Below are 16458 nucleotides of genomic sequence, written 5' to 3' on the forward strand. Positions count from 1 at the left end.
GTGCTTGTCCAGTGCCAGCTTGAAGACTGCCAGGGGTCTGTTGGTAATCCCCCTTATGTATGCTGGGAGGCAGTTGAACAGTCTCGGGCCCCTGACACTTATTGTATGGTCTCTTAACATGCTAGTGACACCCCTGCTTTTCATTGGGGGGATGTTGCATCATCTGCCAAGTCTTTTGCTTTTGTAGTGAGTGACTTTCGTGTGCAAGTTCGGTACTAGTCCCTCTAGGATTTTCCAGGTGTATATAATCATGTATCTCTCCCGCCTGCATTCCAGGGAATACAGGTTTAGGAACCTCAAGCGCTCCCAGTAATTGAGGTGTTTTATCTCCGTTATGCGCGCCGTGAAGGTTCTCTGTACATTTTCTAGGTCAGCAATTTCACCTGCCTTGAAAGGTGCTGTTAGTGTGCAGCAATATTCCAGCCTAGATAGAACAAGTGACCTGAAGAGTGTAGATAATAAACATGACATGAAGTGGGATACAATTCTTAGCTTGTAAAATTGATTTGTGTAAAAAAAATACGAATAAAATATTATTTTAACAATTTCCACAACTTTTTTGGACTATTTCCACAAAATAAAACTAATTGCACAACTCGCTTATTATACACTATAATTAATAACCAAATTCAGTCGTGCAGCTGTTCTCCACACTGACCCTAGTGTGTTTTAGCGCTTTTTTTATAATAATAATGTATCTCCATATTGGAAACAACATTCCTTACTTGTGATGAATTTAAATTTGGCGGTAAAACCAGAGTGAGTCGGCGATGGCGTCACGACATCAAGTGGAGTCCTGGAGGTTAACACCAGCTGGAGGCCTACATTAGTAAAAAAAAATAATTAAGTAAGTTTATTCAGGTATACACATATAGTTACATAGATTATCATACATATCAGAGGCCAATATATCTGCAATGTGTAGGGAGACACTGGTCAGAGAAATAGCAAACATCGAACTAAAGCTAAAGGAATCTTATAGGAGTCAGGAATCGCGGGAAGAACTAAAAGTCATAAATGAAATTGAAAGAAACCCAAAGTACATTTCTTTTCTTATGCCAAATCAAAGTCGAGAACAACATCCAGTATTGGGCCCCTACTTAAACAAGATGGGACCTACACATATGACAGCAAGGAAATGAGTGAGCTACTCAAGTCCCAATATGACTCAGTTTTTAGCAAGCCGCTAACCAGACTGAGTCGAAGATCTAAATTAATTTTTTATGAGAGCGCCACAGAATTTGGTAAACATAAGCCTATCTGACGTTATCCTGATGCCAAATGACTTCGAACAGGCGATAAATGACATGCCCATGCACTCTACCCCAGGGCTAGACTAATGGAACTCCGTGTTCATCAAAAACTGCAAGAAGCCCCTATCATGTGCTTTTAACATCCTATGGAGAGGGAGTGTTGTGATAGAAACACAGGCCTTATTTCTAGGCTTTATTGAACATAGAATCTTCATAGTACTTCTGCAACAACAAAATATAATGACTAGTACATCTAATAACTGCTTCTACAGGGAGGGTGATGTCTTGCATATGTCAAGAGAAAAGTTATAACTACAGTGGAACCTCAAAAATCGAACGTATCACATATCGAACGTTTCGAAAATAAGACCATTTTTTCGGACAAACTATGTCCCTATTATCGAACGCGCCCCTATTTTCGGACCATGGGTATGGGACCTGTCCGCTGGCCTGCTCTCTCCGCGTCCCCGCTCAGGCGCCATGAGCAGTCTAGCTTTGTTTACGCTCGAGTGAACACTAACCTGCTATCTCATTCACACATTTTACGATTATTTAATTGTGTTTAGTGCTTGTGGAGCTGTGAAATAAGCTGCCATGGGCCCAAAGAAACTTGCTAGCGGTACCCCTGCGGTAAAGAAAGTGAGAAACACCATAGATGTGAAGAAGGAAATAATACAGAAGTATGAGACTGGAGTGAGACTTGTTGAGCTTGCCAGGATGTACAGAGGACTGTGGACAGTTATTTTGTGAGACAGAAACAGACGACTGTGGACAGTTATTCTGTGAGACAGAAATAGACGACTGTGGAGCTATTTTGTGAGACAAACAGGCGATTGTGGACAGTTATTTTGTGAGACAGAAACAGTCAACTGTGGACAGTTATTTTGTGAGACAGAAACAGACAACTGTGGAGTTATTTTGTGAGACAAACAGACGATTGTGGACAGTTATTTTGTGAGACAGAAACAGACGACTGTGGAGTTATTTTGTGAGACAGAAACTGACAACTGTGGAGTTATTTTGTGAGACAAACAGACGGTTGTGGACAGTTATTTTGTGAGACAGAAACAGACGACTGTGGACACTTATTTTGTGAGACAGAAACAGACGACTGTGGAGTTATTTTGTGAGACAAACAGACGACTGTGGATAGTTATTTTGTGAGACAGAAACAGACGATTGTAGACAGTTATTTTGTGAGACTGGGGTCCAATGACTCTCAAGCTGGTCCTAGTGGCATTAAAATACAGAGAAGGGAAGCAACCCCAGAGAGGGCTTTGATACCGGAAGTCCTCATGGAGAGGGATTCTCCTTCCAAACAATAACCCCAACTCCCTCTCTCCTCCTCCCTATCTTCCAGATGCCATCACCAATCTTCAATAAAGGTAAGTAAAACTGTTATTTTATATTACTATACATATTTAAAGACTATAGCATTTGTTGTGTGTATGTAAAACTGTAATTAATCTCTATAAAATGTATTTTTTTGTGAATATTTTTGGGTTTCTGGAACGGATTAATTGTATTTCCATTATTTCTTATGGGAATTATTATTATAATCAAGGGGGAAGCACTAAACCCGTAGGATTATACAGCGCCTATGGGGAGATGGAAGGCATTCAGGCTTAATTCAGGGAACTGGAGCACAGATCCAATTCCCTAGATCAAGAGCCCCTCACCAGCGTCAAGGAGCCTTCCTTGAGGGGTTATGGGAAATATTGCTTCGAATTTCAGACTTTTCGAATTTAGAACTAGCTCCTGGAATGGATTAAGTTCGAAATTTGAGGTTCCACTGTACAGGCCACATATTTAAACTCACCATGTAATCTGCATCCCTAATATATGGATATAAGAGAAGAGAATCACACATGTGTTGGCGCTCATGACACACACCAAGCTGTTGTTGTTGTTGTTAAGGGCCCCGAGAGGTGGTGCAGTATTATCCTGCTGCTGCTCCCCACAGGAGCAGTATAACTACAATCTCCCCCTTCTAAAATATCAGAGACAGTAATCTCCCAAACTGTTAGGTGGGCGACGTATACGTCCCGACCTCTGTAGCCCTTGAGCCTCTTCACCAGGTTCAATATTATTTTGCGGGGTTTGACTAACTGCTGGAGCAGAATCCTTTATTTCCATAGGGGTAGTCTCAAGGGGCTTTCCAGGAGAAAACGAAGCATCTTTCGCATCCATTGGTGTATCTTGAGATTCCGCACTAATGGGGATTTCAACTGGGGCTAAATGTCTTGTAGATACTGTAGTCTCTTCACCATTTTGGTAGCGAATGTGGGCGTAATGTGGATTAGCTTGCAGGAGCTCTACCTCTTCCACTAAAGGATCCGTCTTGTTCATCCTACGGTGACTCTTCAGGAGAATGGGTCCAGGATGACATAACCAAGTGGGCACGGAGGCTCCCGTAGAGGAACGACGCGAATAGTTCAGGAGTCTTTCACGAGGGGTTGCATTAGTAGCTGTGTACAGCAATGATCTAATAGAGTGAAGAGCATCAGGTAGGACAGTTTGCCAGTGTTGAACAGGTAGATTGTGCGACTTCAATGTCATTGTAACTGCCTTCCATATAGTACCATTGAACGGCTCCATTTGACCATTGCCTTAGGGTTGTAGCTTGTTCTGCTGCAGGCAATACCTTTGCTAGCCAAAAACTCCTGAAGTTCGTTACTAATGAACGAGGATCCCCTGTCTGAATGGATATAAGCTGGCATACCAAAAATAGAGAACTGTGAAAGACAACTAATAACAGTTGAAGCAGTCATATTTGCACAGGGGAACACAAAGGGAAACCTTGAATATTCATCTATGTTAAGGAAATATCTATTCTGATTTATGCTTGGTAGAGGTCCTTTGAAATCTATATTCAGTCTCTCGAAAGGCTGGGTGGATTTTATGAGACGAGTCTTCTCTGGCTGATGAAAGTTTGGCTTGCACTCTGCACCTCAATTACTGGGAGCGCTTGAGGTTCCTGAACCTGTATTCCCTGGAACGCAGGCGGGAGAGATACATGATTATATACACCTGGAAAATCCTAGAGGGACTAGTACCGAACTTGCACACGAAAATCACTCACTACTAAAGCAAAAGACTTGGCAGACGATGCAACATCCCCTCAATGAAAAGCAGGGTGTCACTAGCACGTTAAGAGACCATACAATAAGTGTCAGGGGCCCGAGACTGTTCAACTGCCTCCCAGCATACATAAGGGGGATTACCAACAGACCCCTGGCAGTCTTCAAGCTGGCACTGGACAAGCACCTAAAGTCGGTTCCTGATCAGCCGGGCTGTGGCTCGTACGTTGGTTTGCGTGCAGCCAGCAGTAACAGCCTGGTTGATCAGGCTCTGATCCACCAGGAGGCCTGGTCACAGACCGGGCCGCGGGGGCGTTGACCCCCGGAACTCTCTCCAGGTAAACATACTCTGCATGCTCTGATCACTTGTCGCACATCTTCCACTGAGTAGGGCATGTTCTTTGATTTGACAAAATGGTACAGGCGTGTAACTCCTGGGTGACACAAAGCCTTGTGGAGCGCTGAGAGTGATTGCAAATCATGACATGCTGCTCCACAGTGGGACCTAGAGAATGCATCAGGTGAGATGTTCTCTTGACCCGGTCGGTACAGAATATCAAAGTCATAACACGATAGTTCCATCCTCCAGCGTAATATCTTGTCATTCTTTATCCTACTTTTGTGCTTCTTGTCGAACATATACATCACGGACCGTTGGTCAGTCCTTATGGTGAAATGTCTACCAGTTAAATAATGCCTCCAGTGGCGAACTGCTTCTATGATGGCCTGGGCTTCCTTTTCTACAGCAGCGTAACACTTCTCTGATCCTTGAAAAGTTCTCGAAAAGAAGGCTACTGGTCGTCCTGCCTGAGATAAGACTGCAGCAATGGCAATGTCAGATGCATCCGTTTCCACTTCGAATGGTAGGGACTCATCAATGGCTTGAACTACTGAGTTTTCAATGTCCTGTTTGAGAGTATGGAAAGCGGTTTCTGCTTCCTTTGTCACAGGAAATGTGGTAGCACTCAATGGGCGGACTTTACTTGAATAGTTGTAGATCCATTGTGAGTAATAAGCAAAGAGACCAAGAGTTCTTCGGAGTGACTTTTTGTCTTGAGGCATTGGAAGTTCCCGTAGAGGTCGTAGTCGTTCAGGGTCTGGGAATATTGAACCTCCTTCCACTACATAAGCAAGGATGCTAAGCCTTTTAGTTGAAAAAGTGCACTTTTCCTCATTGTAACTGATATTTTTCTTCTTGGCGGCTTCCAAAAACTTATCAAGGTTTGCATCATGTTCCTCCTGGGTCTTGCCACAAATGGTAACATTATCTAAATACGCATAAGTTCCCACGAGCTGCTCTTCCTGAATGAGTGAATCCATAATTCGTTGGAAGCAGGCTACCCCATTGGTGACTCCAAAAGGGACTCTTGTAAACTGATACAGGCCATCAGTAGCCTGAAACGCTGTGTATGGTTTATCTTCATTCCTTATAGGGACTTGATGATAGGCACTCTGTAGATCAACTGTGCAAAACACATAGTACTGAGCAATTTTGTTCACTGTATCATCAATTCGAGGTAGAGGGTACCCATCAAGAAGTGTAAATTTGTTGATTGTCTCAGAGTAATCAATAGCCAGTCTCCGTTTCCTATAATCATCCTTAACAACAACAACCTGTGCACGCCAAGGGGAATTACTCGGTTCTATAATACCCTCCTTCAGCAGCCTCTGAGTTTCTTTCTCAATGAACATCCGATCCTCATAAGAATAGTGGCGTGACTTAGCTGATATAGGATGGCAATCCGCGGTAAGATTTGCAAACAGCTTTGGTGGGTCTACCCTTAAAGTGCTAAGTCCACAGACAACAAGAGGAGGCAGTTCACCTCCATATGTTAAGGTGACACTACCATGCAGCTTCTGAAAGTCCTGACCAAGGATAACATCAGAGCACAGTTGTGGCAGAATAGCTAAATGTACATCTTGATAATCCTTTCCATTAACTCTGAGATTTACCTTACAAAACCCTAAGGTCTGAATAGAGAGAGATGTTGATGCCATGGAAACGGTACCTGATGAGTGATGTACAGTCAAGGAGTGGCGTTTAACTAAGTCAAGGTTGATGTCCTTTTACTTTACATAAGTCCAGGTCGATTAAACTCTCTGAGCTGCCGCTATCAATAAGACCATCTACTTCTGTTCCTTTGATGAATACTTTCACAACTGCCTTTGACAGTGAATTTGGAGTAGCCGCAGAAGTCACTGTTGCTAGAGTTGCATGATCACTGGAATGTGTGGAGGCACTAGCTCTTGTTGATGCATTAGCACGACATACTTTAGCAAAGTGACCTTTCTTGTGGCATTTATGGCACATTGCTTCACGAGCAGGACACTTTGGACGTGGATGTCTTGAAAAACCACAAAAGAAACACACCGTACCTGCTGCTGCTGTCACTGAGGCAGGTTCCACAGTAACTTCATTGCAAGAGTCTTGGTCAGGAATTGCAGCACTTACCACTCGAGAAGGCTGAGTGGTACTGTATACTTCAGAATTCTTCTGGGCTGAATCTAGAGCTCTTGCCTGGTCAAAGGCAGTGGCTAAGTCGAGAGTTTTATTCTCCAATAAACGCTGCCTTATTATTGGTGATTGCAGGCCACTGATAAAAGCATCCCTGATGGACTCTTCACAATACTGAGCAGCTGTCACTGCTTGGAAGCGACAGTCCTTACCTAAAATTTTCAGTGCTTGAAGGTATTCCTCTAAGGATTCATCAATCTGCTGGCGTCGAGTTGCAAGGCGATAGCTTGCGAAGATTTCATTTGTAGGTTTAATATACTGAGACTTGAGGGTTTTGATAGCAACTTCATAGGTATTACACTCAGAAATAGCCTCATATATTTTAGGTGACACAAAATTGATGAGCAGGCTTAGTTTATCTAGATCTTTTGTAGGAAGGGCTCCCAAGAAGTTTTCGAAAGTCTTAAACCAGTGCTTCCATTATCCTGAGTAGCCGTTAAGTTGGGGTCACAGTCTAGTCTCTCAGGTTTCAGTAAACGCTCCATGTTGTGATGTAGTCTAGTGCAGGATCACCACCAGGTAGCCCAGGATTCTATGTTCAATAAATTGTTGTGATAGAAACACAGGCCTTATCTCTAGGCTTTATTGAACATAGAATCTTCATAGTACTTCTGCAACAACAAAATATAATGACTAGTACATCTAATAACTGCTTCTACAGGGAGGGTGATGTCTTGCATATGTCAAGAGAAAAGTTATAACTACAGGCCACATATTTAAACTCACCATGTAATCTGCATCACTAATATATGGATATAAGAGAAGAGAATCACACACCATGCGTTGGCGCCCATGACACACACCAAGCTGTTGTTGTTAAGGGCCCCGAGAGGTGGTGCAGTATTATCCTGCTGCTGCTCCCCACAGGAGCAGCATCACTACAGAAAAGTTGGTAGATGGATCTATAATTTCCTCACAAACAGAACACAAAGAGTAGTAGTCAACAGAGTAAAGTCTGAGGCGGCTACGGTGAAAAGCTCTGTTCCGCAAGGCACAGTACTTGCTCCCATCTTGTTTCTCATCCTCATATCTGACATAGACAAGGATGTCAGCCACAGCACCGTGTCTTCCTTTGCAGATGACACCCGAATCTGCATGACAGTGTCTTCCATTGCAGACACTGCAAGATTCCAGGCAGACATCAACCAAATCTTTCAGTGGGCTGCAGAAAACAATATGAAGTTCAACGGTGAGAAATTTCAATTACTCCGATATGATAAACATGAGGAAATTAAAACTTCATCAGTATAAAACAAATTCCAGTCACACAACAGAGCGAAAAACTAACGTCAAAGACCTGGGAGTGATCATGTCAGAGGATCTCACCTTCAAGGACCATAACATTTTATCAATCTCATCTTCTGGAAAAATGACAGGATGGATAATGACAACCTTCAAAACTAGGGATGCCAAGCCCATGATGACACTCTTCAGGTCGCTTGTTCTATCTAGGCTGGAATATTGCTGCACACTAACAGCACCTTTCAAGGCAGGTGAAATTACTGACCTAGAAAATGTACAGAGAACCTTCACGGCGCACATAACGGACATAAAACACCTCAATTACTGGAAGCGCTTGAAGTTCCTGAACCTGTACTCCCTGGAACGCAGGCGGGAGAGATGCACGATTATATACACCTGGAAAATCCTAGAGGGACTAGTACCAAACTTGCACACGAAAATCACTCACTACGAAAGCAAAAGACTCGGCGAACGATGCAACATCCCTCCAATGAAAAGCAGGGGTGTCACTAGCACGTTATGAGACAACACAATAAGTGTCAGGGGCCCAAGACTGCTCAACTGCCTCCCAGCATACATAAGGGGGAATACCAATAGACCCCTGGCTGGCTTCAAGCTGGCACTGGACAAGCACCTAAAGTCGGTACCTGACCAGCCGGGCTGTGGCTCGTACGTTGGATTGCGTGCATCCAGCAGTAACAGCCTGGCTGATCAGGCCCTGATCCACCATAAGGCCTGGTCACAGACCGTGCCGCGGGGGCGTTGACCCCCGGAACTCTCTCCAGGTAAACTCCAGGTAAATATGTGTAAAGAACCTAGGATAGCCCGAAAAAGTCAGAGCGACTTATTTCCATTGGGGTCCTTCACTTAATGCTTGTGTATGCACTCGTGTATCATTTTATTGCGTCTATAAGTAGTATTCATTATGCTCTTACAGCAAAACATGACATTATACATGATAAAAGTTACAATGTTGCATGAAAAATTTAGAACACAACATCTGGGTAGAAAACTCAAGACGACGTTGTTGACCATCAAGGACCATTAGCAAGCAACGACTGAAAAAGGAAAGAAAAAAAAAACAGAAGACAAATCGGGTGAAGAGGTAAGGAGAAAACTGGAAGACAGGACTGAAGTCTGAATAGTAATCGTCTGAATAACTCCATAATCTAATAATCATCCCTCTCCCTCTTGCTACCTATTACCCTTGCATTCTTCCCTGCCCTGCTGCGCTGTATAATCCTTGTAGTTTAGCGCTTCCTTTGGATTGCAATAATAATAATAATCGTCTGAATAATCACCAAATCAATACAGCTGAGGTTTTGGCTCTTAAGAGAAAAACACATTTGGATAGGAAGGATAGTAAATGTATTAAGGAATGTGTAGTGGTTCGCAGTAACAAAGGGAAACATGTTAAATATAATAAATGAAAAATGGTTTCCAAAATTAGGAGAAGAATGAAACTGAGAAAAGGTGAAGAATGGGAATAGCTTTAGTAAGTTTATTCTGGTACAGGTACACTAACAAATAGTTACATAAATTATCATACATAGCGCATAACATAACTTTGCTGTTCTTCAGGGTGAGTGTGGTTGTTAACAAGGACACAGGATAAATGCCTCAACATGTGAAAAAAAATACATTGTCGGAGATTGAAATTAGATATATGGATTGAACATTTCGTTACAGGAATAAAAAGGTAAGGTAAAGGGTACGTTTCCGTGGAACAGGTGTGAATGACGGAGTTAGCAGGTTAGTAAGTTTATTTGGGCATAGGTACACACAAGTACAACTATCATACAGTATAAATTACGTATAACCCAAAAAAGTCAGTGACTTATTTCCACTGGGGTCCTTTTAACATCTTATGTTATTTAACTTTTAAGGTTTAAATAATATCAGATACAAAACAAACCCATTATATGCATTAGTGTTGGGGTCAATGACGGTAGGCAATGCAGGAGAGAAGAGATGCTGGTCAAGTACAAGGTAGCTACTGATCTAATCAGGTCAAATGAAGGGATCCCAGTTATATGTAACATTTTGCCTAGGGCAATTGTTGTGACCTGCTGGCTAGACGAGCCCTTCAAGAAACATGAAATTCCATTCACTGACAACTGGTATAATTTCTATGGCAAACAGGTATGTAAGGGATGGAGTGCATCTTTCAGGGGCAGGGGCGGTAGTGTTAGCAAGTTCAGTCAAAGGACTCGCTGCTAAACTGTGTAAGACTTTATACTGGCAGAATATAGAGGAATGGGTATGTGTGGGGAAACAAAGGAGTTACAGTGCTAGGGACAGAGAGAGCAAAAATTGTCAAGTTAGGGTGTCCCGTGGCCTCGTCTCACACTGAGTGTCTGTTGTTCAATTCCCGGCCGGGTGGAAACATTGGGCGTGTTTCCTTACACCTGCTGTCCCATTCATCTAGCAAGCAAGTAGGTCGACTGTTGTGGGTCATATCCTGGGGGGACAAGATTAAAGGGCCCCAATGGAAATACACAATCCTCGAGGAAGTACTGACATTCTTGGGTGGCTAACCCTCCTGAATTAAAAATCCGAACAAAATTTTATCTTAACGTTCAGAGAATAGGATAGATTTATAATAATTACTGTTAACAACACGGGAATGGGTCTTGAGACATGAGAGAGCATCAAGGCAAAAACTTTTGAAATCTACAATTCTGTACGAATAGCGGGAACGCAAGAAATAAAATAGACGAACTGCAACTAACAGCATGTGGAGAAAATATAGATATTATTGCAATAATTCCAGTGGACTTCGCTGGAACTGTGAGATGTAGTTCTTTTAGTGCATGTACGAAATGTGTTAATCAGACCTCTAGTGGGTTGGCAGTTTGCACCATCACAATTCCTCTATCTTCGTTTTAAAAGTTACACTCAGAGTGTGGGGGCAATTACAAGAAAAGTACCTGAGGTTGAGGACATGACTGGTAGGGGGACGCTCAGGCCGCAGAAGGTGTCCACTTCTTGCAGGTCCATGGTGGTGTTGCATAACAGGTTGTACACGGCAACTGCATCAGTATGCTGACAACTGCAACACAAAAGCCGTATGATTCTTTCTTAGCATCTTCATCAAACATACTGTTCATAGGTGCTGTTCAGCATCTTTTGCTGAAGTATTACGCATTTTAGTAGCAATAAGAATGCCCAGCATGAATGAGCTGTTGGGCTTTTTGTTTGCAAAATTTTAAGTTATTTTGATCGTATTTATTGTTTGCTATTACTGGATAGTTTTAGTTTTGATGCATTTTAAGGTAGTATGTATGCAAATCCTACAGTTCCTCAATTTACCTATATCTGGCTCACAGATACCTGTCAGCACCAGTTTTTTAGTCTTGCGTTATGTATAGTACTAGTTACTATATTTGTGGTGATTTTCCTTCTGTCGTCTGTATGTCAACTAATGAGAAAGATATAACAGCTATGGAGGAAGCTGTACATTGTCCAGGGATTAAGACAAAATTTAGGTTAATGATTATGCCAAGGTTCATATAGGACTAGTTACGCTTGTGGTGCTGCATCTTCTTAGATTAGTTTATTATATATTTTTAAAATTTCCGGTGACTAGCACATTTTTTTTCTTGTAGCCCTTTCGAGCCATCTAGAAAACTTTTTATTGCCGTTTCTTATTTTTCTTTATAACACAATATTAATCTCTTGTTATTTTGTTTTTGCTGCTGGTTCAAAACAACTTCCATTTACTCAATTGATCAGTCATCCTGAAAAAAATTTAGTCATGGTTATTATTTATTGTATCTAATATATTTTGCATCATCTGCAAACAGATTTATAGTTTTTTTTCTTCTGGTGAATCATTTATATAAATGAAAAAAAAATTGTTGGGGCAAGTACAGATCCTTGGGGCAGCCTGTTTGTGACAACTTCCCACGAGGATGTTTTTACTTTTTATAACTCAAAGCATTTTTCTCAGGCAAAGTTTCTCTTCCATTTTAAGCATTTACCTTTCATTCCTACGTTTTAAAGTTTACAATTTAGTCTGTCATGGGCGGACTCTTATCAAAAACTTTCTCAAAATCTAGATAAATGCAGTCTGCCTATCCATTTTATCCCTGACAATTTCCGACTCATAAAAGCTTAATAAATTTAATTTCCAGATCCAAAGCCAAATTGTTTACTCGTTAATAGGTTGTTCTCCTTTTAGTGTTTTTCTAATATTTGTCAAACTTCAGCACGCACCTCTCGTGAGGTTTGAGATGAGGTGGTGCGTTCCTAAGAGAGAAGGAGGTGAAGATGAGTTGAACCCTCTGGTACTGGGAGCCTCGAAATGTGTAAGTGCAGGTGGTGGAGGGCGGGTAGGTGTCAGGGTAGCCAGGAGAAGCAATCAGCCCCTCATTCTCCTCCTCACTCAGGATGGTCACATTGCATCCACCTGAGAAGAGGGAGATAGAAAAAAAAAACTCTTATTTGTTATAAATTTTAACGATACGTAAGACTTTTGGATTATTGCTTTGTTAAAGTTTGATGAAAATTCTTGATTGTGATGTAGAAGTTATCCCAGTGTTATCATGGAATGTACCAACACCCGTAGCAATTTGTTAGGTAGAGGGACAAGCGCAACTAATGTGACATTTTATTGCGGCAACGTTTCGCTCGCCAGGAGCGAAACGTTGCCGCAATAAAATGTCAAATTAGTTGCACTTGTGTCCTTTTACCTAAAATATTGTCGGTAATTCTACCAACATTATTATACCCGTAGTAGTTATACAGCTCCTGAATCGGAGCGTTATCATATTTGATCCAAGGAAGGGAGGGGGTGTGACCCCAATTACTTGGATCAAGAGTCCCACCGATATCAAAGCACCTCCCTCAAAGGGTGCCTGTGCTAGTGAGTTGCTTCATTTATCCCCCGAGTCTATTGACTGCTGTCCACTTGTATACTTTCTTGTGTGTGAATTACCACTCCATTATTACACAAATGTAACCCAAGATTTATGAGTCATTAACCCCTCAAGGAGGGTGCTTTGATGCTGGCAAAAGGCTCTTGATCCAAGGAATTTGAGTTACCCTCCACTTCATCCATTCAAACCTCATTACCTCCCATTCCCCCGGCGTTGTATAACTTACACACTGAGCACTTCAACCATGAACACAATAATATGGATCAGTAAGCAATAGGATTTTCGTTGAATTTTTTGTATGTTGGTCTGTTCCTTTTTCATATCTTATGCCGTCTCATACAAGAGCCAATCATGATACACACACATATTTGAGAAGAAACTCAGGTCAACTAAGTGGAGGATGGAATTATGTTGTCAAATATTGTTCATGCATGTTTTTGTGTACATGTATGACTTTTACTCTCTCGCTGTATTTATCCTGCATCCTCACCTTTCTCCTTACGAAACTCCTCACTGTATGTCTTCCCTTTTGACCATCCTCCTCACTATTTATCCTCCCTCCTTACCATCCCCCTACTCTTCTCACTGTATCCATCCTCCCTCCTTCCTCTTTGTTCTCTTCCTGCCCTTCACATTCCCTTGGCACGTTACTTGCCCTTCAGTTGCCCCTCCGCTCCCGCTTATTGATCTCTTTTCCACGCTCTCTCTTTCTTGCCCTCTCTTCATCTCCAGTCTGCACATTTATTAAGTTGTTATAATCTGAAGCGACGCAGGTATTTTTGCTAGAAATACTCTGATTTCTGCTAGATCTTTTCTGACCCTTTCAGACACTTGCTTACTCAAATGGCTTGGCTCAAACCTGATTACCTCTTATTCCCCAGGCGCTGTATGGCCCCATGCAGGTTTACCACTTCCCCATTAATATAACAATGATAACCCATAAACTCTGTCAGATTTTTAAGCTCTATCATATTCATGTTTATTATTTACAAATACCGTTCCATTCTCACCTGTAACAACTCGCATGTTGAAGGGCGCGCCTTGGCCATCAACGAATTTTTTTAATTAAATATCGTACGTACCATCGTAATTTTTTGTAGTATTCTGTCGATTTCAATGTCAGTGTTGAGAAGAACACGAGTCATTTATGCAGCCTCTAGCGGATGGACGGCTCTTGCGGGTACAGACATTCCTTCTTAATATACAGATAAAATATAATCTCTTCAACATTACGCAAGGCAAACTTGTTGAATATAGGACAGTATCGTCGTTGCCTCCCAGGTGAAACATATTAGTTAGGCCCTTACATGGCTTCCAGATCTACCCATTCCTAACTCATATCAGAAGTTCTTATTCTTCGAACCTCGTACCAACCCCCCCTCCCCCCGGCTGACCCCTCAAGAGGCACCCTTGATGCTGGCGAAGAATCTTGACCTGAGGATCTACAGCTTCTTGTCATTCCTTTCCCTGGATCAAACCCGAATGCCCCTCTTCTCCTTCAAGAAGCAAGAGGTTGTGGAACAAATTAATATGGTTCAGCAATATGCTCTTTGACATGAAATGTCTATATTATAAACATTGAATTTTGAATTATCGTTGGACTATGAATTATGTTATGTTCCTTATAGAATATAGATTGACAAATTTTGAAGCATAATTTATGAAAACTAATTCGTTGACTCAATTGTGTACTATGGATTATGTAATATGATTTAAAAATATGAATTCTGGCTTATGAACTGTGAACTGCTGCTTTAATCTTTAAGGGTTGTTGATCCAAGGAGTTTGATCTGCCCTCTTCGATCAAACCAAGCACTGTGAAAGTTAAGACACATGTGCAACATCTGGATATCTTTATTGTAGTAGACGTTTCGCCATCCAGTGGCTTTATCAATACAGATTCTAGGACATAATAGGAAGACAGTAGAACTATATACAAAAGATGAGGTAATCAGTCCCTCGGCCTTGGAGTTAGTGTTCACAGCATCGTGGTGGAGGAGAGTCTGGAGCAAAGGCAAGAAGACTGGCGCTTTTTATAGGCGTCAGTGAATGGGACGGGCAGCAGACGAGGTCAGTCACTGGTAGGCGGGATTCCCCAGTGGAAGTAGGTCCTTCCCAAAGAGATGGGTTAGTTGCAGCAGCCGTGAAGAAGGTCTTGTAGATGTCCTCTGAACCAAGATTCCATGATGTTGCAGTGTCTGACAAGTTGTGCAAAGAAAGGTATAAAATACCGACAATATGAAAGTTAAGACACATGTGCAACATCTGGATATCTTTATTGTAGTAGACGTTTCGCCATCCAGTGGCTTTATCAATACAGATTCTAGGACATAATAGGAAGACAGTAGAACTATATACAAAAGATGAGGTAATCAGTCCCTCGGCCTTGGAGTTAGTGTTCACAGCATCGTGGTGGAGGAGAGTCTGGAGCAAAGGCAAGAAGACTGGCGCTTTTTATAGGCGTCAGTGAATGGGACGGGCAGCAGACGAGGTCAGTCACTGGTAGGCGGGATTCCCCAGTGGAAGTAGGTCCTTCCCAAAGAGATGGGTTAGTTGCAGCAGCCGTGAAGAAGGTCTTGTAGATGTCCTCTGAACCAAGATTCCATGATGTTGCAGTGTCTGACAAGTTGTGCAAAGAAAGGTATAAAATACCGACAATATGAAAGTTAAGACACATGTGCAACATCTGGATATCTTTATTGTAGTAGACGTTTCGCCATCCAGTGGCTTTATCAATACAGATTCTAGGACATAATAGGAAGACAGTAGAACTATATACAAAAGATGAGTTCTACTGTCTTCCTATTATGTCCTAGAATCTGTATTGATAAAGCCACTGGATGGCGAAACGTCTACTACAATAAAGATATCCAGATGTTGCACATGTGTCTTAACTTTCATATTGTCGGTATTTTATACCTTTCTTTGCACAACTTGTCAGACACTGCAACATCATGGAATCTTGGTTCAGAGGACATCTACAAGACCTTCTTCACGGCTGCTGCAACTAACCCATCTCTTTGGGAAGGACCTACTTCCACTGGGGAATCCCGCCTACCAGTGACTGACCTCGTCTGCTGCCCGTCCCATTCACTGACGCCTATAAAAAGCGCCAGTCTTCTTGCCTTTGCTCCAGACTCTCCTCCACCACGATGCTGTGAACACTAACTCCAAGGCCGAGGGACTGATTACCTCATCTTTTGTATATAGTTCTACTGTCTTCCTATTATGTCCTAGAATCTGTATTGATAAAGCCACTGGATGGCGAAACGTCTACTACAATAAAGATATCCAGATGTTGCACATGTGTCTTAACTTTCATATTGTCGGTATTTTATACCTTTCTTTGCACAACTTGTCAGACACTGCAACATCATGGAATCTTGGTTCAGAGGACATCTACAAGACCTTCTTCACGGCTGCTGCAACTAACCCATCTCTTTGGGAAGGACCTACTTCCACTGGGGAATCCCGCCTACCAGTGACTG

General features: G+C 42.1%; 1 protein-coding gene across 6 annotated transcripts in view; it reads right to left on the reverse strand.

Moving 5' to 3' along the window:
* The window catches only part of LOC128695596 (suppressor of lurcher protein 1), a 45264-nt gene that overhangs the window by 13218 nt on the left and 15588 nt on the right, over window positions 1-16458 (reverse strand). For 3 of the 6 annotated variants that reach the window (XM_070093219.1, XM_070093223.1, XM_070093222.1), the window contains 3 exons: window positions 12309-12501; window positions 11021-11142; window positions 726-821 (listed from right to left, as the gene is read on the reverse strand). In XM_070093219.1, coding sequence (XP_069949320.1) covers window positions 726-821; window positions 11021-11142; window positions 12309-12501 — 411 coding nt within the window. Of the gene's footprint in view, window positions 1-725; window positions 822-3072; window positions 3223-11020; window positions 11143-12308; window positions 12502-16458 lie in introns of those variants that run through there. The other 3 variants (XR_011393066.1, XM_053786311.2, XR_011393065.1) reach the window with 3 other exon arrangements.

This window comes from Cherax quadricarinatus, chromosome 42, assembly GCF_038502225.1.
Source record: "Cherax quadricarinatus isolate ZL_2023a chromosome 42, ASM3850222v1, whole genome shotgun sequence".
Lineage (NCBI taxonomy): Eukaryota > Metazoa > Arthropoda > Malacostraca > Decapoda > Parastacidae > Cherax > Cherax quadricarinatus.